Genomic DNA, 22,158 nt, shown 5'->3' with positions numbered 1-22,158 from the left:
CAGTTTTGAAATTATCTATAATGATACAGTTTTACTACATTTCTAGTAAAATGCTTATAATCAAGCAGATAGAGTGCATAATTGTATAGAGTCATATAATTGGATAACTATATATACTATAGCAGTAAATGATTGTTATTATGCTCCATCTATATACTGTTGTTACTCTGGATCTTTTTCCTTTGTCACTGTCTTGAAATATGTAGTGATATTATTTCTTTTCACATTTCTATCGTGCTGAATCATGAATACACACAGATACTGGGATAATATCCTGTTTCCCTTCTGTATTTCTCATTCTGATTTAGCACTTTTCTAGTCTTTAATGGAGGAAAAGGGCTTTACAGTTCTCTCTGCAGACTAATAAATGTGTTAGTGGCAAGTAGGTAGCTAAGAAGATTAACTACTCATGTTTCAGCTTCTCCTCAGTAGTTGTTAACTCTTCTGAAAATGCTAATCAGGAGACATTAATAGGTAGGATGCTTTGTAACTTAATGTATTTTTACCTTTTTGCTCACTAAATTCATTCTTTCTACACAATTTCCAATTTATAAGTTAAATTTAAGACATCTTGTCAATCTTTGTATCCTACAAATTCTGAATGCATAAAGATTCAATTCTAAAAGTTTCTTCTTCTCTCATGCTCGCTCAGTCTTTGTGGGAAACTGGGAAATAGAGAAATTCCTTGCAGAATAAAAGGAATTGTGTTTGCCAAGTTACACTTTTGAAGAACCCCAAGACATAAACAAGAAATAATGATTTTCAGTTCTCATCAGCAAAAAAGAAGTCAAGAAAAAGCCATATTCAGTGTGATGACAAGCTGGGTAGACTAGATGTGTACAAGGGTGGATGTAAAGTGCAGTTTCCATTTTCTCCAGATGGGAGAAATCTTCCAAATCTAGTTTACCCACAATGTCACACACATCCTCTTGGAGCCAGGCGTGCTGTAATTTTATTTTGTTTATGTGGATGGTTTGATTTGTTGCAATGAGATCTCTACACAACTCTGTAATTGCCTAACAGTGGTAAATGACCTGTTGTACACCTGACCTTGAATAGTAACCCTGATAGCCCAGGGCACTGCTTCAGGTAATCTTAAATACTTAGGGAAGAATCACATAACTACTTTGACCAGTGCAACTGCAGTATGTGAAGCTGATAGGAAAGTAATCTCATACTGCGAGAATGTATTTAAAGGCCACAGCTGATGATGATAGACCAAAGCAGGAAGATTTAAATCAAAATTATCCAAATCATCAATTTTAATAAAAAGTATTTCAGTCTTCAGAAAATGGCCTTGATTTAAATAATCACTCTAGTTTTATTTTGCATTTGTCCTTGCTTTCCTAAGGAAAAGTTAATCCACATTAAGTAGCAAATATTAAAATACATTAATTAGCAAGTAAACATACATTTTTGCAATCAGTTTGATTCTTATTTTTAATAGGATATGTTCTACTAATATCCATTTATTAAAGCAATTATATGTCACAGTATATATTTGCTCAAATGATTAGTTTTTAAATTTCTTCTATGTTTTAATAGTTTCTCTCAGTTTAATGATGGACAATTATATAATCTAATTTCGATTCTATTAAACTAGGCATTTACAGTTCATGCAGATGTCCATAGCTTAAGCCTGGAGATTTTAGTTAGACTAAAGCATTAAAGTCTTCTTGAGAACCTACTCCTTGCATGGGAGAAAATTAACAGAGACTACTACTATTTTATTTCTACTTAAGGATATCAGCAGAAAATAAATTATGCATCAAAAACCTTGATAATAGCATAATATCAATGTACCCATATTCCACTAATAAGAAATCCCTTTGTGGGCTGAAGTCTCTGCCAATTTATAGCCTAAGTGACAACTGTTTCTCCCATCCTGAGCCTATCCTTCACTATGACTTTGAGAATTCAGTGACACTTCTCAGCTAGTCATTGAAGCAATAAGGTTTTTGGTAGGAAAATTCTGATGGGTCTAAATAGAGTGTGGTCATGTCCAAAGAACTATTGCTCAATGTTCAATACAAGTGGTATCACTCAGGGGCCCACAGTGGGACCAGTGTTTTTTCATTACTCCATCACTGATGTAGCAGCATTGTGTACACCCTCAGCAGGTTTGCTGATGGCACCTTGCTGAGTGGTGCTGTTGGTGGCTTTGAGGGAAGAGATGCCATCCAGAGGGACCGTGGCAGGCTCAAGGAGTGGGCCTGTGTGAACCACATGAACTTCAAAAAGGCCACGGGAATGATCTTGTACCTGGATCAAGACAATCAATGATATCAGTACAGACTAAGCAATAAAGGGCTTGAAAGGAGCCCTGCTGAGAAGAACTTGGGGATCATGGCAAATGTCCAACTTAACAGCAGTCAGCAAAGGGCACTAGCTGTAGTCCAGAAAGCCAATTGTACTGCATCATAAGAAGTGTAGGCAGCAGGTCAAGGGAGGTGATTCTACCCTTCTATTCTGCTTTCATGATACTCCACTTGGAGGGCTGTGCGAATATTTGGAGAGTTGAGAGAGTTGGGGCTATTTAAACTTTATTTTGGCCTTTTCATTTATAGAGGGGGCTTATAAGAACGATGGTTATATAATTTTTACCGTGGTCTCTGGTGAGAGGGCAAAGGGTAAGAGTTGTAAATTGAAAGATTGAACATAAAGAAGCCATTTTTTACAATGAGGGTGGTGAGGCACTTGAACAGGTTGCCAAGAGCAACTGTGTATGCCCCATACCTGAAAGTGTTCAAGGACAGGCTGGATAAAATTTGAGCAACCTGACCTAGTAAAAGATATTCCTGCCCACAGCAGGAAGGTTGGACCAGAAAAGGTTTAAAGTCCCTTCCAACCAAAACCATTCTGTGTTTCCCTGAAATGTTTTATGTATTGTTTATTCTGTCTAGAGAAAGGTGTGTACCCTAACCACTGTGTAGATGGAAGAAGGCTGGGGACAGCAGCCTCTACTCACAATTTCCCACCTGATTTTCTGAAGAATAGCACTGACAGGTGTCTCCTGAGACACTTAACTAGCCTGGGCTCTCCAGGTAAGACAGGCAGTCTAGTACACTGCAGGGATCCCAGAAGGTTTCCGTGCCTTGAACTCAATGTTGTCAAGAAAAGGCCTCCTGGCCATCTGTATTTCTCTCTGGATCAAGCCAGACAGAAATTTATATATTTATACTATTTTTTTATATAGTGTATTTATATAAAATTATATGAATACTATGTAAATATACTAATACATACTAAATTTATATATTTATGCTATACTATATATATCTTTATCCTATTTATACTTTTAGGTGCTAGTGATCTTTGATGCTTTGGGCATCCTGTTCCAACCACTTAATTGGTCCCTTTGAATGATTACTGAAACTCAAGATAACCAAATTAAGAATCTTCCAGCTCATGTGCATCATAATTGCTTTAGTTATCAGGGAACACACGTTTAAGTCTATCACTTGGTGCCAGGCCAATAGCCACCAAGACTGGCAATTAGCCTGATGGCTAGATGGGTTAACATGAGCATAACACTATTAATTAAACAGCAGCTGTGTTAATCAAGATACCAAAAGTAATTTGTTGGAATAAATATTTTATTAGCATGTCCATCAATAACGCAAAATAAGAGGTTTTAATTGATTCATTTACAAAAATATTCACACAGTGGTGACTGCAACTGTTTAAGGACCTGGAAACAAGTCTCATCTGTCAAAGGGTATATTCCCACTTTATCAGTTCTTGTTAATGGTTCTGTACATATCACTTACCCAACTGTAACTACTTGTTTGTTGGTTACAAGCCAAGCATTGCTGACCCCTCGAGCAGCAATACCTGACAATTGATGGTAAAGGGCTCTTTTTTCTCCTTGTTGCTTTATTCTTTCAGAAAAATGCATGCTGACTTTCAACTACAGAAAGATATTGTTGGATTATGGAGGGCTGTGGTTAGTCACCTCATCTTTTTTTTCCCCTTGAAAAGATCACAGAATTGAAAGGGGGTGTATATATGCTTTTTATTACTCCTGGTATTAATAACTAAACAGATGGGGGAAATGGTGTGTTTTAAACAAATATGCATCATAAATACAACAGCTAGCAGTGATTTCTAATGCTGAAGAATATAAAGAAATATATTTCTGAGAAGTAGAGAAAGGCTGCTGATTTTGCAAGAAGGTCACAGATTAGGCAAAGTGTGTTTCAAACTTTGAAGAGAGTAGGAAAAGATTAAGGAGGAAGTCTACTGAAAGAGCAAGATGTAAGCTCTTAGGATTGTTAAAACTCAGGCTTGTCATGACCCACATGCTTTGGAAGATTTTTTTGAGTGCTTTTCCCTATTGCTTTCTCTGTGTCAGATCATTTATTACCTGTTAGAGTGGAAGTCTTGCTGTGTTTTATCCAGTTGTCCAACACCTTAGACATTTGCAAAATCTGCAGGAAGCACTTACAGAGATACGTTTTATATAATATGCATGGATATAGAGTACACATGCACATATAAAAAAGGAATTGAATTTATAAAAATAAAATTAATTTAATACAGAATACCACTAATAAGAAAAAATATATACATGATGGGGAAGGAGTACATAATTCTAATATTTGATCTTCCTTCACAAACACTTAACCCACAGCCTGTACTACAATTCATTTCTATCATGTGCATTATTTATTCAGCAGTTTTAATCTTCAAAATATTTTTGTCATGTTTAGGAAAAAGAAACAAACCCAAGTGACTTATACAGTCAAATTGCACAACACAAATGGTGATTTGGAAACATTGTAAATAAGCAGCTGTTTATTTGCTGCCATTTACAATTTACAGCTGTTATGTTCCTGTTATGAAAAATCACCTGTGTTCTGGTTTTTCCATGGTACTAATGCAATATTTTTTTAAATTATATGTAACTGTCAGGTGTCACAAGCACTGCATCTCAGATATTGAGTCAAGAGGTTGAGCTAGGAGTGCAACTAAGATAGTGAAAACTATATATATTTTAATTAAGAGCTTAAGTGAATGAAGGATGTAGTTAGCGAAGATCATATACTGTGATTAGAGCTTAACAAGGAAACTAATTGATACCAGGTGGGGATAACTGAAACAAGGTTAGGAATGACAGGTGATATATGAAGTATTGTAAGAGTGCAGGAAAAACTGGCTTCTAAGAATGAGAGGAGGTTTGGACTGTGACCAGCAGGCCAAGCAGCCCTGCCAGCTTGACAAGGGTGAAGAGTTTACCATGGGGAAGATGTCTTATTTCCTCTTCAGAAGCCCACCAACCCAATTGAAGAGGACAATTGCACAGCCATAATGGACATCCAAATAATTATAATATGAGGCAAGAGCTAATGTTTATGTAATAGACATTGTAAAAACTGTCCTGGAAACCATTTGAATATGTAAAAGACTTTTGGATAAATAGAGAGCAGGAGTTTGTGACTTTTTTTACACGTGTCTTTGGGAGGTTACTCCCCATGTGTCCTGCACTGTAATAAATATGCCCTCTTGTCAACTTCCATTAGTTGAAGAATCATCTGTCTGTGCTTCAGTATGATTTGTCTTTTGATCTCTTGGAAGCCTTTATATTGTATTTATATTGTTTTAGTTGGCATGTCTGAAAGGTGCTCTAAACTGTGTTTTTAAGGAAAAAATATGCTTAATCCATCAAGGAATCTGTAAGCCACTGCTGGCCCTGGATATGCTGGTAGCAGAACTGTCAGATCCCATTGTCATTAATAGCAGGAGCTGGAGTGCTCCTAACCACCCACACAATTCTCAGCAGGTCAAGTGAGCTCTGCTGTGTCAGTGGGTCCCATCCTGCTGCAGCCTCCATGGCACCAGGCTCATGGGGATGGATCCATCCTGGCCACCTCCAGTGAGTGCCTCTTCCAGAGCTGGGTTGCATTTAGATGGCTTAGAGCATCAGTGCCACAGAGCAATGGTCACCTGAGAGAGGCTGTGACAATAGCACGCAGCAAATTGGACACCACAAAGCAGTCAGGGAAGCTGTAGTCTGCTCAGAATGAGAGAAGAGTTGGATTAAAGTCACTTTGTAAAAACAGTAGTGAGGTGAATGCCCTGGACAGGAAGCTCTGACAGATCAGTGCCACAGTACTGTGACAGCCCTCATTCACAAGTAGCATACTGTAGCTTAATTCTCCATGGGAAGATTAATCCCTTGGAGAAGGATTAAGCAGCAGTGAACTAGGGCCACTTTATTTCTGAATGGGAAAGGCCACACAGGGATTTGATGTACTTTATCTTATGTGCATTGATTTCAGAGCTTTAGTTAATTCATCTTAACTTCTCTGAATTCCCTTGTGTGGACAAGCTTTTTGTCTGCAGAGAGGCTTTTGGAACTGCTTGTAATGCTCCTCGTGCAGCCCAACCAGAAAGCAGGTTAGAATGATTTCTCTGCTTCTGAAAGAGCTTATACCTGTCTAGATACTATTAAATTACCTCTTTCTCAGATGGTTGATCTGTGACATCCTTAGAATAACTATTTTAATTAGATTTTTTGAATGAACCAGAGAAAAAGGCGTGTTCTTAACACTAATCTCTAGGCTATTCTTGAAATCTCTCATGAAGTGTCATTTCAAGATTTTGAGATAGCATGAATTGGGTACAGCTGCACAAACAATATTTTCTCAAGATTGGACATGTCTGGCCATGCAGTATAATTGGTTTCCTTGCCCAGTGGGATTTTCTTCATCTTTGGTCTTGGTCATAAGAAAATATTTTGTCTATATGGATAAGGAATGAGTGGAGTTTCTATTTCTTGATCGTAAAGATCTTAATCCCTTCCCCTTGATGGAACAAGTGACACAGATCTGGGTTAAGGAGAATGTTTTCATGTGTGCTGCTGTTAAAATAATGGCATGGTTTGACTGTTGTCGTTCTTTGGGGAAATGATACTGTTCATATCCTGCATCGCTAACATGAATTACATAAAATAAGGTGTTTCCTGATGTCAATGAATCATAACCCAGTTTTACTGTTCAGTTACATCATGACAATTCACATATCAATTTTAAATTTTGCCTAACAGTTTTTCACTGGGATGCTTTATGTAGCACCAAAAGACATCTCTTGTAGACTCCATAGAAGTATTACTATTACTTAATTCTGTAGCAGTAAATAAATATTTTGGCATTTTAGTAAGCATATGAGGTGAATAGGGGCCACATTCATGTGGGAAAACTATGTGAGAACAGAGGTATTGAAGAACAAAGAAATGTAAATAATAGCTGAACATCAGGGTACAGATGTTTTCCACCAGTATTACTCAATAGCAGTATTCATCAATACTGATCCCAGTGAGACTAGGAAAATAGGAAAATATTTTAAACTATAAAATGTGTATTTATATATAAGTTATGCAACATGAGCAAAAAAGAGAAAATTAATTTAGCTGTTTGACTGAAATTTGTAAATTCAGGAAATAGAAGTAAATATCTAAAATTTAGCTGTGACACCTGTATATATCATTGTAGTAACAGCTTTGTAAGTGTTCAATGTGTTCTAATGATGTTTTTTTCCCCTTTTTTTCACACAGCTGATTGGATTTGTGTATGCCTGTTACGTAATCAGTATTTTCATGGAGGAGGAGGACAGCTGTAAGTACTGATACACACCTCACCATCTCTGGAGCCAAGGTACCTGGGCTGAGACTTAGTCTTGCATTAAACTACCAAGGCAAAGAACAAATTTTGAAAAATGGCCAAATCTGGCATTCATGTATACAATATACATATGTCTTTATGCTTAAAGACATACTTCTTTAGGTACTAATAACTTATCAAGCTGGGATTGCAATTTCTGAACTTCTTAAATATTTGTGAATCTTTTACATGAGCCAGTCACAGTGATAAAAATTATGTGATCCATGTTGCATACATATAGATATAGATATATCTATATATATATGTATGTCTTTATGTATGTACATTTACATTTGAATCAAAGTTCCTGAAGCCTCTTAATCTGTTTTTTCAAATGACATCTTTATCAGCAGTAAAATTAAAGGAGGGGACAGACCGAGCCATTTACAGTGTGCAGTATCACTCTGCTCAATAATTAGATAAACCTGATCTATGCTTAGAGACACCTAGACTATGTATTTAAAATGTTGATCCCATATGCTTGACTTGCTTTTGTCAATCAAACCCTTATATACATACTCATGTTGTTCCAAAAATTTGAAAATGTGCACACCTTAGGAAAGTATTTCTCAAAAAGTCATTAAGACACCATTGGAAAACCCTGAATATGCTGAACATTTTGGTAGGATGCTGTGTGAACAGTGGTTGTGAGAATTGTCTGAGTATGTCACCATACCCACATGACTGGAATAGCCACTGGTAAAAGCAGTAGAGAGAATGGAAAAGTCTTGGATGAGCAGAGGAGCAAATAGAAGAACAAATTTTAAAAAGGGACATGGTGTGATTATTTTAATTACTTCCTCTCATTCATAAGGAGGTAAACAGTAAAATAGCTCTCTCTAGGGGAAAAAAGAACTAATGTCAATAGCATTTTTTGATTACAGCATAAATAACATACAACTAAATATTTATTTATAAATCTTTGCACAGTTTGTTCTGTTTCTTCACAGAATAGGTTTAGTGGGTGAATATCATAGGAAAAATTAATTTAGTTTATAGGAGAGTATTTAGTATATAGGAAAGTATATAAGAAAATATAATACCTGGAAAATCTTATTGAAAACATAGTTCAAGTAATTAATTTCTGTGATGGAAAAGAAGATTTTTTTTCATTGAAAACAGTGTGAAGGACTAGAAAGACAATATTTTTCCATTGCTACAAATAGCACAATGTTCAGTTCTCCATCATAATGCAACAGACATTAGTATCAAATCTATTTTAACACTTTCATTTAAAGGTTTTTATTAGGAAGAAAATATATCAAAGAGATTCTCAGGTAAAATTGAGTGGTAAGGAGCCATAAGCATGTTGTGCACATAGTGTACTGTGGAAAACTAAAAGGAGCCTGGATAAAGATGGATGTTCTAAAGGAGAGATATGAACACTTGGAGAAGTAACATAAATAAAATGTACGGCTCGAGAAGAAAAGTCCAGAAAATGCTTCCTGGGAAAGCTGGAAACTGCCAGTTAGGCAGGAACTGGCATCAGCAGATGGCACAGCAGCACAATGGCTGCGTGGTTTGGGATGTATAGACACAGCCTTTGCTCTGTGGAATCCAGACACTGCTCCTTCCCATATGGCTGCGATCAGTCAGGGCAGTAGCCAGGGGTTCACAGGGATAGCTGGAAACTTTGTTTATGAGACAGTTACTAACTAAATGCCTGGAACCAGGAGGCTACATCAGGTGTCAGGGGATGTCTGTAGGCTGATGAGGAAAACACAAACTACAGTGCCTTTGAAGGATAATTGTGTGTGCACACGCACACCCATATGCAAGCACAGATGCACCTGTACCTGGGAAAACAGACTCTTCCTTTTTACACAACTGTTGGGTTTGTTTAGCCCTTTATAGTGTGCTTCACACACCCTGTTTTAGGCATGTATGGAAGACAAAACTCCCGGGAAACTTTCCATGTTCATGGAAACTGCAGTCCTGTGCTACAGACCATATGTGGCTTACACACTGAACGCCTCACGAGAGGGTTTTTTCCAAGTTAAGGGCTCTGTTCACTTTGAAAATATGTCTATTTCAGAAGAGATGGGGGCTGCTTTATTTTCCTTTGATGGTGAGACCACCTAATTGTCTTTTGAGGGTTTTGAGCCATACAATAAAAATGGAAATTCAAATCACTGAGAATGGAGAACAGGTAACATATTTATCAACCAATAAAACACATCAAGTGCTAAGGTGATCCAGTATGCAGAACTAACCCAGTTCCTATTCTTCTCAACTGACTCAGGGGTCTGCATTTAATTTCTGCTTGTCTTTCATCACTTCCACTGACAATTTATTCTGTTACAAGTGAAAATCACCTCATTTGTCTTGGAAAATATGGTGCAATGTCCTTTGTTAGGAATGGACAAATTTCCCATTTCACTTGTATCTTTACATTTGATCTTCTATACTCTTGTGTGAATAGGTTTTTTTTGGTTGGCAGAGAATGACCTGGGGTAGAGGCCAGACCAATGCACAAAGAACAGAAATAGAGGAGCAAAGAAGTGGAATAGATGCAGCTAGGAGATTTTACAACCATTGAAAAGAAGTAATTTCTGACTTGGTGCTTTTTTATTGCTTTCTAAGATTCTGAATTGGATCAAAAGCGAATAAATAGCCCTTTAATATCTCACTTTGTGTCTGAGCACCTATATGTATTAGAGCCCTCTATGCTTGTAGATAAATACATTATAGACAAATGTTAGCCCCTTCATAGGAATCCCACAGATTTGTTTTGAATAAAGGAATGTATGTTTAAGGCAAAATAAGAAAATTGTTTGGATTTGATAATTAGTTGAGAAGAACAGGACTTATTGTGGAGAAATTCATGTTGCTAGCTTGCAGCATAATGAACAGAATCTAGATGTAAACACAGTGGTGCTTCAAAACAGATTGAAAGTAGACAGTGTTTACATTAGGATAAAAGTCCGAAAACCTTCAACTAAGACCAATTTTATGCATTTAAATATGATGCAGGGGATCTTTTTCTTAGATAGATGCAGCTATTCCATCATATTTTAGGCAATAGTTTGCACAGAATAAATCCTCAGCCATCTGATTGTCAAAGCCTCCCTAATTAAATATACTCTGCAATATTTAATGCATTGAGTTAACCCCAGTTCTTGGTCTAAAACCCATCAAGCAGACTTAAAAATTAATAATAGCTGCCTGTTTAGCCTCTATTCAGTGCTTAAATGGATTTGGAGCCTGACATTTCAGCTGATGGACACTTTTCTGAACAGTAATAATGCTTGAGGAAACATTTATTTCCAGCTATTGCTCATCCTACCTACATTTCATACTGTAGTTAACTTTTACTTAGAAAGAAGATGGTAGCAGGTCAAAAGGAATGAAAAAAAAAAAAGAGACATGTAAAAGGCATACTATGGTAGTGGGGTTATTACCTTCCATCATTCATCCTAATGAAAAAGTCTATTTATATCTCTTCCCTTCATTTTTTCATTTCTTTCTTTGTAGATCTATCAATCTCTATAAGCCCTTTTGAAGGAGTAGAATATGTGAAATCTGTAATCATAAAAGCCTGTCACTATCCTGTTTGTGAATCATTTTCTCCTAAAAATGAACTCAGAAACTGATTTCCACCTTGACAGAGTTACTGTTTTAATTCAGTGGAGTCTGGAAACTAGGCAAAATACATTGCTAAAATCATGATTAAACTTGTTTCTGGACTTCTTTGAGTTGTTAGCACTACTACTAAATACTAGTTCATAAATGTGGCACTGACACATGTCAGAAGTGATAGTTTTGGATTTGGGGAGTGGAAACTGATTTGTAAACAAATTGCATAAAGAAATAGCAGTGAAATCAGAGGGGAAGGTTTGCCACAAAAACTACAGCTGTGATTTCAGCATTTTTGTATAAATCAGGCTGAAATGCCAAAAGGCCAATCCAATTAAACTTAAACCTCTTTTGTGCATGGGCAAAAATAAAGGAAAAGGCTTCCATTCACCATGAAGATTTATCCTCTGAATGAAAATACAAGAACAAAATTAATAAACAAATAAAAGATTATTTTTGTCTGTCCTCTATGCTAGTCATGTTCACAGCCCAGCTGTACTTTCAGAACAGAGGGGAAGATGAATTTTTTTTACAAATTACAAGTTTTCCCATATTGTGGTACCAATATGACCCTCCATATGCTATTATTAGAAAGATATTAAGTAAAGCAAGATACATTATTACTTCCTCTGAAAAACTACTGCATTGCCTTATCTGACATATGGCATTACATTCACAAACACCATTGAGCATCTGTTGTCAGTAATCAAACAAGAGAAAAAGAATTTTATATCTCATTTAATTTAATATTTATAGTTACACGGTAGGTCCAGCAATCATAAATTTCCTATAAATATGCTAATTTTTGCAAAGTGAATGAATAACTAGCTAGCAATAGCTAATATTAAAAATATCTGATTACCTTTGTATATAATTATCCAAATTTCCTTAACTAAGGAATTTTTGGGAACCCACTACTATCTTTACATTAATTGCAATTGTACATGCAGTCGAGTCCATTTACATTCTAAGAAAATAATTTCTGTGATAAAATGTTTAATATCAAGGACCACCAAGAACGAGAATTCTGTACTACTCTTCTGTTGAGCAATACAAAAATCAAACATCCCCAGTCAACACCTGTCCTAAATTATCTTCTTGAAAATGAGGACTTAATGAAATTTGTCAAACAGCAGCACAGGTAATCTCTGGGCTTTAGCACTCACCACTCCCACCTTTAAACCATAATTACTTGAAACAAAATGTGTTGTTCCTGGCCAGTGGATGAGTATGCTTGACACAGACATTTAAATTATAATATGTTTTAATGTTTGGCAGAGAAACAGCACTATGAGCTGCTACATTGACAGCATTCTCCTGACTTTAGCATTTCTGGAAAATGGAAGTGATTACCAGTATTTTTGGAAGACTTGAAAGCAGTTTACATCCTTCTGTTCATATGGACAAGAAACCCAAAACCCCAGAATTTTGATTCACCTGTTTTCGAAAAAGACTAAAACCAACTATTTTTGCCAGGTATACATATTGCTAGGTATAGAATAATAGTGGGTTCTTAACCAGAGGTATTCTGTAGTTGAAGTGAACGGTTTTCTAAAAACAAAAAGTGGCCTCCTGCAAAGGTGAAGTGTCCAACACACCTGTCCTCAAAGGTGGTCTGTGACATCTGGAAAGTCAGGGAGCCCAGACGATGCCACGGGTGGTTCCTTGGAGTGAGGTGCTGCCCACATTTCAGGGTGGCTCATTCCTGCAAACAGCCTCTGGCATCATCTTGCAGATGCCTACCATGAACTGAAGGAGAGGCTGTGGTGTGGCCAGAAATGTCACCAGGCATATCCAGGGGGATATGTGCTCTGTTCAGCTGTGGCCCAGGACAACCCCACCAGACATTTAATGGAGACAAATGTCAAGTTGCAGTTTCTGTAGACTCTAGAGGTCTGTCCAGCTGGAGCTTGTTGATTAGATGAAGACTCATCTTTTTACTACCCTACTTATACGTGACTCCACTTTCTCTTGTAGTGGGAATACAAAGGATAAAACTATTCTAACAAGATTTTATGGTTTAACAACATCATATGGTCCTACAGTCCTACTGGTGTCCTCTTTATTTATCATTAGCCTTAGTGTGTGAATTAGCTGAAAATGCATGCTCATTCCTACACTAAATTAACCCAAGGAATTCTGAAACATTTAATAAAGGAAGAAATACTACAGGGATGTTACACTATCTAAATTACCTCTACATACTATTTCAATTTTTTTTTCTCTTTTCTTTTTTTTTTTTTTTACATTCAGTTATCATACATTGCCTGAGAAAGCATTTATTCTAGTTCCTATGGAAACATATTCATAGATATATTGCACACAGCCAAGGGTAAAATCTTTGAGGTGGTGTAAAATAAAAGCAATTAAACAATATAAACACAAATACTAGGGGAAAAAAATTTGATTCTACATAGGCTATTGGCAAAAAACTACAGCAAAGACATCCTTTTCTTTCTGCTTAAAAACCATGAGTGAATAATCTGTTACAGGAAAGCAAATCTAAAAAAAAAGCATATACTCATACAACTGTCTGCTTTTACATTCCCCTAGCAAAATGAACAACATGGTCTTCATTTCCAGTTTTATTCTCCATTGTCTGTTGCAGCACACTGTTCCAAAAGATTGTCTTTAAATAATAGATGGTGCAAAATGTGCAGAAAAGGAAGTCTTAACTGTGGAGTATTTCTAGCAGCAGCAGAGTTACCTGCTTGAAAGTACTATACATACCATAAGTTTCATGTGGGATGCAACATGTAAGGTTTGTCCAAATAAGGTGCAGACAAAGTGTGAGGAAATTACATCATTTAAATGAAGTGTAACCAATTTTTCATTGGTTGGACATAGTTTATTCTAAGGTGTGAATCAAATAACTTGAGGAAATCCCCCTTGAGTTTCTAAACCACTTCAGTAAAATATTGTAATCTTCAGTATAGAATTAATTTCTTAATGTTGAATTGCTTGAATAGGTATGGAGATAATAGTCAAGACACCATTTCCATGCAAGCCAGAAGCTCATTGATTTTTCATTAAGGAAGGGGATAAATCACTCAAATAGTAAGAGTACCTCCAGCACATTCCCACAATTCCTCCCTTAAGCACAAGTCAGAAATTTCTTCCTGAAATTCAGTAGAAAAGAATCACCTCAATCACTTTAGCAAACATTATATTATTGGATATTGTCCAGAATATTGTAAGGTCACAGCAGTTGTGATTAAGTCACAGTTCAGTTTTGAAATGTTTTGTGGGTGAGGAAATCCCAAGTGCCCAGAGCCAGCTTGTCGTGGTTTGACACGGAAAAATAATTTTTCCCGGAAGGAAGAGGTCAATTTAGATATTGACCAATTGAAAGTAGACACGCCTCTGAGAACACAGAGGGGTTGAAAGCAGAATTCCCAGGGGAACTCGCTCTCTTTGGTTCCGGTCAGCGTGCAGTGCAGACCTTCCCCTGCCCAGCCACAAGCTGGGTGGGGGAGGGGAAGCCCCCATGGCCTGATGGAGGTAACTCCGAAGGGTGGAGGGACTGGAACCGGGCTGGCCCCTGCAGATGGAAGGGTGGAAGAAATCTGGGATGTCTCCATTTCCCCCCCCAGAGTTCCTCTCCCGAGAGGGAGAGAGAAAGCCGCAAGGAAGGAGGAGCGGGGGGAGCTGCAAGGTGCCCAGTTGTGTGGGAGTTGCTGGATGTCCGGGCATCGAGCCATCCTGGGAGTTCGGACTTTTAACCCTTTCTTGAGAAATGAAAGCTTTGTGAATTTTCCTTTCCCCTCCTCGGTTTGAAAGAGAGGAAGAGGGACACCTTGGACCCTGGGATGGGATGTTGGAAGGAAGAATTCTGGATGGGAGGGGGACAAGGAGTGGCTTTTGGCTGGACTTTTCCGTGTTAGCCACAACCTGAACCAAATCTTCTCCGTCAAGAGGGACTGTGTTTTGGGAGGATGCCAGTGAGTCGAGAGACCTGCTTCAGCTGAGAAAAAGACAAAAGTGGAGTGAACAGAGAAAAGGTTAGGGGGTTTGTGGTGGCGCCCCCTTGCCCTGGAAAGGAAAAGAGAAGAGAAGAGAAGAAAAGAAGATCTCTGTTCTTGAGCCCTCGGCCCCAGGGGAAAATGGGGGGGACTGTGGTCCCAAACAATGAAAAACTGAACTGTTGTTTTCTCCCCTCTTGGCAGGGCATCCTTGAAAGGAAAAATCCTAAAAGCAGTAACCATCCATGCATTAGTGGTGAGAGCACTGTGCATGGAAAGGAGAAGGGTCACCATGGCAAACTTTTTCTCCGGGCGATGCCATGTGTGACATGGAAACACAGGATGTGGAGCTGTGTTTTCTTGGGGGGTCTGTGGCACAGGAGAGACTCTGTTCCCTCGATGAACTGAGTATCGTTTGTTTAGAGGGTAGAAACCTAATTGGGGTCCAGATTGTGTCTCACTGTAGTTTGTTAGAGTTGAATGGTGGGGGGGGGAGGAATGTTTTGCAAGGTTTTCATTTAGATCTTTGTATGTTTTCTTTTCCCTTCTTTAATTTTCTCTTTTCTTTTATAGTAGTAGTTTAATAAAGTTTTTTTTTCCTGTTATCAAGCTTGGGCCTGCTTTGCTCTATTCTAAATTCCACTTCACAACATTCCAGGTAGAAATCACATTTTCATGAGGGCACTGGCCTTGTGCCAGTGTCAAACCATGACATTTGGTTCCCTGACCGGGAAAAAATAAAATAAGATCAGATAAGATAAAATAAGATGGTGATAAGGTGAATGCTGTGAAATGGGATCAGGAGGAATAAGAGCAAAGCATGTGTTGGGTTTTGAAATGAATTGGGGTGGAGATTTAGTGTAAGTTGCTGTTTTATGTAGAATGTGTTGAATGTAATTTTGATAATGATTTTTTTTTTTTGTAGTCTGTGTTCTCAGAGGCGAAGGGTGGAATGTCGTGGTTTGACACGGAAAAATAATTTTTCCCGGAAGGAAGAGGTCAATTTAGATATTGACCAATTGAAAGTAGACACGCCTCTGAGAACACAGAGGGGTTGAAAGCAGAATTCCCAGGGGAACTCGCTCTCTTTGGTTCCGGTCAGCGTGCAGTGCAGACCTTCCCCTGCCCAGCCACAAGCTGGGTGGGGGAGGGGAAGCCCCCATGGCCTGATGGAGGTAACTCCGAAGGGTGGAGGGACTGGAACCGGGCTGGCCCCTGCAGATGGAAGGGTGGAAGAAATCTGGGATGTCTCCATTTCCCCCCCCAGAGTTCCTCTCCCGAGAGGGAGAGAGAAAGCCGCAAGGAAGGAGGAGCGGGGGGAGCTGCAAGGTGCCCAGTTGTGTGGGAGTTGCTGGATGTCCGGGCATCGAGCCATCCTGGGAGTTCGGACTTTTAACCCTTTCTTGAGAAATGAAAGCTTTGTGAATTTTCCTTTCCCCTCCTCGGTTTGAAAGAGAGGAAGAGGGACACCTTGGACCCTGGGATGGGATGTTGGAAGGAAGAATTCTGGATGGGAGGGGGACAAGGAGTGGCTTTTGGCTGGACTTTTCCGTGTTAGCCACAACCTGAACCAAATCTTCTCCGTCAAGAGGGACTGTGTTTTGGGAGGATGCCAGTGAGTCGAGAGACCTGCTTCAGCTGAGAAAAAGACAAAAGTGGAGTGAACAGAGAAAAGGTTAGGGGGTTTGTGGTGGCGCCCCCTTGCCCTGGAAAGGAAAAGAGAAGAGAAGAGAAGAAAAGAAGATCTCTGTTCTTGAGCCCTCGGCCCCAGGGGAAAATGGGGGGGACTGTGGTCCCAAACAATGAAAAACTGAACTGTTGTTTTCTCCCCTCTTGGCAGGGCATCCTTGAAAGGAAAAATCCTAAAAGCAGTAACCATCCATGCATTAGTGGTGAGAGCACTGTGCATGGAAAGGAGAAGGGTCACCATGGCAAACTTTTTCTCCGGGCGATGCCATGTGTGACATGGAAACACAGGATGTGGAGCTGTGTTTTCTTGGGGGGTCTGTGGCACAGGAGAGACTCTGTTCCCTCGATGAACTGAGTATCGTTTGTTTAGAGGGTAGAAACCTAATTGGAGTCCAGATTGTGTCTCACTGTAGTTTGTTAGAGTTGAATGGTGGGGGGGGGAGGAATGTTTTGCAAGGTTTTCATTTAGATCTTTGTATGTTTTCTTTTCCCTTCTTTAATTTTCTCTTTTCTTTTATAGTAGTAGTTTAATAAAGTTTTTTTTTCCTGTTATCAAGCTTGGGCCTGCTTTGCTCTATTCTAAATTCCACTTCACAACATTCCAGGTAGAAATCACATTTTCATGAGGGCACTGGCCTTGTGCCAGTGTCAAACCATGACAAGCTGTATCTGGCACTACAGACAGCTCAGTAGGTGAGGCGTATTCTCTCCTCTGCTTCGTACATTGAAGTGATACTTGGTAATTTTGATCAAGTTAGAGTTGTCTAATAATTTTTTTTTTTGTAAAAAGTTGAGGAAGAGTTCAGGAGAGTAAAATTTAATATTTTTTAAAGATCTCTCTTTTACCAATAAATTGTGTGAGCATTCAGGTGACAAAAAGTGCAGAGCTGCAATCACTAGCTTCTATCCACAGTTCTGGGTTCTGACTGTAGAAATATGCACATATGTTACATGTAATCATTTAAATGAGACTTCAGGAGCACAGGTAAAATATTTAGAAATATCTGTAAGGAAAGCAAAATAGATTTTATGTACTATTTCAGAAAGTACTAACACAGTTTTCTGAAGAGAGATATGCGTCAGAATGGTGTTATACCATCATGAGACAATTTACCTGTTTTGATAAGTATGTACATACGTATATATGTGGGTAGGTGGGTATGTATATCCATATGGATGGGTGTGTAGTTGAATATATACATATTTTGGTTCAAACACAGGTATATACAGACTCCCCTTAATGATGAATTGATTTCAGGACTGATAGATAGCTTTTAAAGGCTAGTTCATTACTACCTGATCAATTTATGTTTTGCAAATACAATTAATGTTAAGCATTACCACCATTTATTCAGAACATTAAGACTAGATATATGGAAGAATTTTTTACAATGAGGATGTCAAAACACTGGAATAGGTTGTGCAGAGAAGTGCCAGGTGCCTCAGCACTAGAAACAAAACTGAAGGTCAACAGTCTGATTTAGATGAAGATGTTCCTGCCCAGTGCTGGGGGATTGGACTAGATTGTCTTTAAAGATTTCTTCTAAACCAAATTATGCTGTGATTCAGTGATTCTATGAATATTACATTCCATATCACATACACACACACACACACACACATATATATATGTGTGTGTGTGTGTGTGTGTATACATACATACATACATACATATATATATATATATATATCTACACACACACACGCACATTTGTGCAACTGTGTACAAATTCAACCAAGGCAAATGCCAGGTCCTGCACCTGGAGAAGAGAAACCCTCTGCACCAGCACAGATTGGGCACTGACCTGCTGGAAAGCAGCTCTGCAGAGAAAGACTTGGGAGTCCTGGTGGACAACATCTGTCCATGAGCCAGCAGTGCCCTGGTGGCCAAGAAGGCCAAAGGTGTCCTGGGCTGCATCAGGAAGGACATTGCCAGCAGGTTGAGAGAGGTGATCAGGCCTTTTCAGTCTGGAGAAGAGATGAATGAGAGGAGAACTTATCAATGCAGACAGATATTTTAAGGGTGGGTGTCAAGAGGTTGGGGGCAGACTCCTCTTGGTGGTTCCCAGTACACCAAGTACAAAATCAAACACAGGCAGCTCATACCTGAGTATGAGGAAAAAAAGTCTTTACTTTAAGGGAGGCAGGGCACTGGAACAGGCTGCCCAGAGAGGCTGTGGAGTCTCTTTCTGTACCTATTCACAAATAGCAACCTGCTGTAGGTGAACCTGCTTCAGCAGGGAGTTTGGACTTCACAATCCTCAGTTGGACTTCCAACCCCAAGAAGTCTGTGATTTTGTGATAGAAGAGAATTATCTTTAAGTAGGAATATACTTATAACCATGCAGTTTTCTTTAAACTGGAGATCTTAGCTTCCCTTAAATTTTTTTGTTTACTACTTTAGTAAATAATATCCTTATTAAAATGGAATGATAATTCTGATTTTAGGGGTTAGATCATTTAATGAGAGTTCCTCAATAGTTCTTAAATCCATGCATTGCTTCCTTACTCCCAAATACTCAGTATGCCTTTTTTTTAACTGTCTCATTTGATTCTAGTTTCTACTAACCTAACTTAATATTGATTTTGTTTTAGTCTCCACCTTCCACCTCCTTGGCCTTTCTGTTGAAATTAAATCTGTCTTTAAATGGATGCTATCCCAACCCCCAGTTGCCAGCACCTTAGCCTTTTCACTTAAATTGCATCCATTGTTAAATCAATCTTACTCCAGCATCCAGCGTTGCTCTCTTGAGCTTTCAACATCACATACAGGCCTAAGTGGTGCCCCTTCCTGTCTGTACCTTTCATCCAGCTGCTCTATTAAAATGAAACCTCTTTACAAATCCATTTTCCTCTTCCAATAGCAATCCTCTTACTTCTTCATTTCTCAATGGCAGCAACCTTATGTCTGTTTTAGTTTGTGGAGCCTAAAAAGAAACTTTTCAGACTCCCACACATCTGCGAAAATGCCATTTCTCCCAAAATCTTAACTGTCATGCAGATAGGTTATCCTAATTTTTGGGTCTCACCTTAAGTAACATGCAGTTTATTGTTGCTGCTGCCTGAGTGGTAATTTCCCAGTCAGCAAATCATGTCTAAGAGCTCTGCCTGGTAATAAAATGAAAACTGCTGCCGTTGGCGTGGGAAGCAGAAGCCTGGAGCAAATGATGTGCCCCCATAGTGAAAAGGTGTGCTGAGCCACGGGGGGCACAGGATTAGTCAGGCTCTACACTGGGCTGTAAACTGTCTTCATTATATGCTGATAGGGAATCTGGGATTTCAGAGAGCAATGAACAGTTAACACTTGAGACAACCATACCCACAGCTTCCCTGATATGATGTGTAACTCAAGCCTGTCTGACAGACCTGACAGACTTGCAGATGAATTAGCAGTTTAAGTGGTCAAAGTTCTCAGTGCCTTTTCCTTTATGCCATGCCTGGCCTGCAAGAGAGATGGTGAGGTTTCATCTCAGAAGAAATAAAAGTCCTACATTCTTCTTTGCAGAGAATAGCCTCAAAAATTAAAACAGATCCATGCAGAGCTGATCCACCTCACAGAGAGACTGCCACTGACTTTTCCTGAATATAACATTTGTTCACAATTCTAATAGCACTAAGCTTTGAAATACAGCAGTAGAAAAGACAAAGCTGCTAAATTCTTGTTTTAAGGGAGTATCCATGACAAAAATTATACAATATGAGTCCTTTTTTATCTAATGGGTTCCAATGTATGTAATCATACATTATAGCCTTAGAGGATATTCAAAGTACCTAGAAAAGTGGGTACTATAAATTAAAAAAGAGATGAATAACCAGCAGTCAGTGAAGTCAGTGAAGTACATTGAACCAAGCCATGAATTTCAGGTCATAGTCAGGTAAATTTTGAAGATAATTTTATTTTGTAATGTATACTTTCTCAAAATGTGGAAAAATAGAAAAAAAGTTGAATAAGATTTAACTATCCACCACTTTATACATATTTGAAAATCTCAGGTCTGAATCTCATAAATCTAAAGGCAGGCAGCATCATCCACCAAGAAAAATTGATGGTTTTGTTTGGAAGAGAAAGGGATAAACAATGATTACTGACAACATCAAAGCAAGAGATCCTTGAAAATAAAGACCCTTGAAAATAAAGTATTGCTAGAAGTTCTTAGATGAACCACCATCACAGAGCAAGAAAAAGGAGAAATTATTAGTTCAGTCAGAGCATGATGCTAATTAATACCAAAGTTGTAGGTTTGATCCCTGTGTGGGCCATTCACTTAAGAGCTGGACCCAATGATTCTGGTGGGTGCTTTCCAGAATGATCTGTGGTTAAAATACTGAAAATAATTTAGGTAATGGTTGGTAGACATTATTTTGTGAAATTCTTACCTCTTCTTTAGTTCTCTTTACTGTGTTTCTGATATCATCACAACTTCAACCTTTCATAAAGAAACCTTTTTAAATTCCTCCTATTTTAAACTTTGATTTGTTGTCTATATGTTGTGCTTTTTAGATTTTATTGTTGTGCTATTTCAACAGCCTTAATGGTTTCAGTACATAAGATAAGCAAGATTTATAGCAAGAGGTGTTGTCTTAAAAAATCAAGAAATATAGCTTTTATAGTTTTCCAGCTGGGCCAGTTGGTCAAATAAAATATATTGCTTGCTCCTAGAAAAGCTGTTTTTCAAAAAGGCTACATTATATTAATTGCATTCAGTCTGTGTTGCTGATGTGCTTTATTAACTCTGTATCATAACAAGTTTTTCTCTTACTCTGTGATTTGGGTCATAGCTGGACTCACTTCAAACTTCATTTGAAATTCTTTTGCCTTGAATCAGTAAATACACATTTGGTTTTGCTGGCAGAAATTTAATTTCAGTTCATCTGTGTTTTTCTCAGTATCACAGACTAGATACAGCAAAATTAAGTGATACTGTGTGACTCTCACGATTTATATGATGGCTCTTATTCCTTGGCATTGATTTCTACTCATTCTCTTTTCCTCCTTAATCACAAAAATCTTTTGTCTTGAATGACTGAAGTTTTAGAGTTACAAGATTTTCTGAAACGTGTGTTTTTATTTCATCTTTCTTCTGGGAGAGTTTTTTGTAATGACTGAGGGCAGTATTGCATTATCTTTCTTTTTCATTAGCAGATTGATTCGCTGGTGGCTTCAATGTGAGTGTTAATCCTGTTACAGACTCCAGACATTCATCTTTCTCCTAATATGAAATGATGCCACTTTCTAACAATGAGAAAGCCATTTTCCTATCCATCATGTT

At 38.2% G+C, this 22,158-nt stretch overlaps 1 protein-coding gene across 3 annotated transcripts in view; it reads left to right on the top strand.

Annotated features, from left to right (window-relative positions):
* NKAIN3 (sodium/potassium transporting ATPase interacting 3) overlaps positions 1-22,158 on the top strand; it is a 334,441-nt gene that overhangs the window by 299,524 nt on the left and 12,759 nt on the right. For 2 of the 3 annotated variants that reach the window (XM_021555630.3, XM_021555631.2), the window contains exon 5: positions 7,556-7,616. In XM_021555630.3, coding sequence (XP_021411305.1) covers positions 7,556-7,616 — 61 coding nt within the window. Of the gene's footprint in view, positions 1-7,555; positions 7,656-22,158 lie in introns of all 3 variants that reach the window. The other variant, XM_021555632.2, reaches the window with a different exon arrangement.

The sequence above is a fragment of the Lonchura striata genome, chromosome 1, assembly GCF_046129695.1.
Source record: "Lonchura striata isolate bLonStr1 chromosome 1, bLonStr1.mat, whole genome shotgun sequence".
In the NCBI taxonomy this organism is placed as follows: Eukaryota; Metazoa; Chordata; class Aves; order Passeriformes; family Estrildidae; genus Lonchura; species Lonchura striata.
The sequence above is the reverse complement of the archived record's forward strand: the minus strand, read 5'-3'. Positions and strand labels throughout refer to the sequence as shown.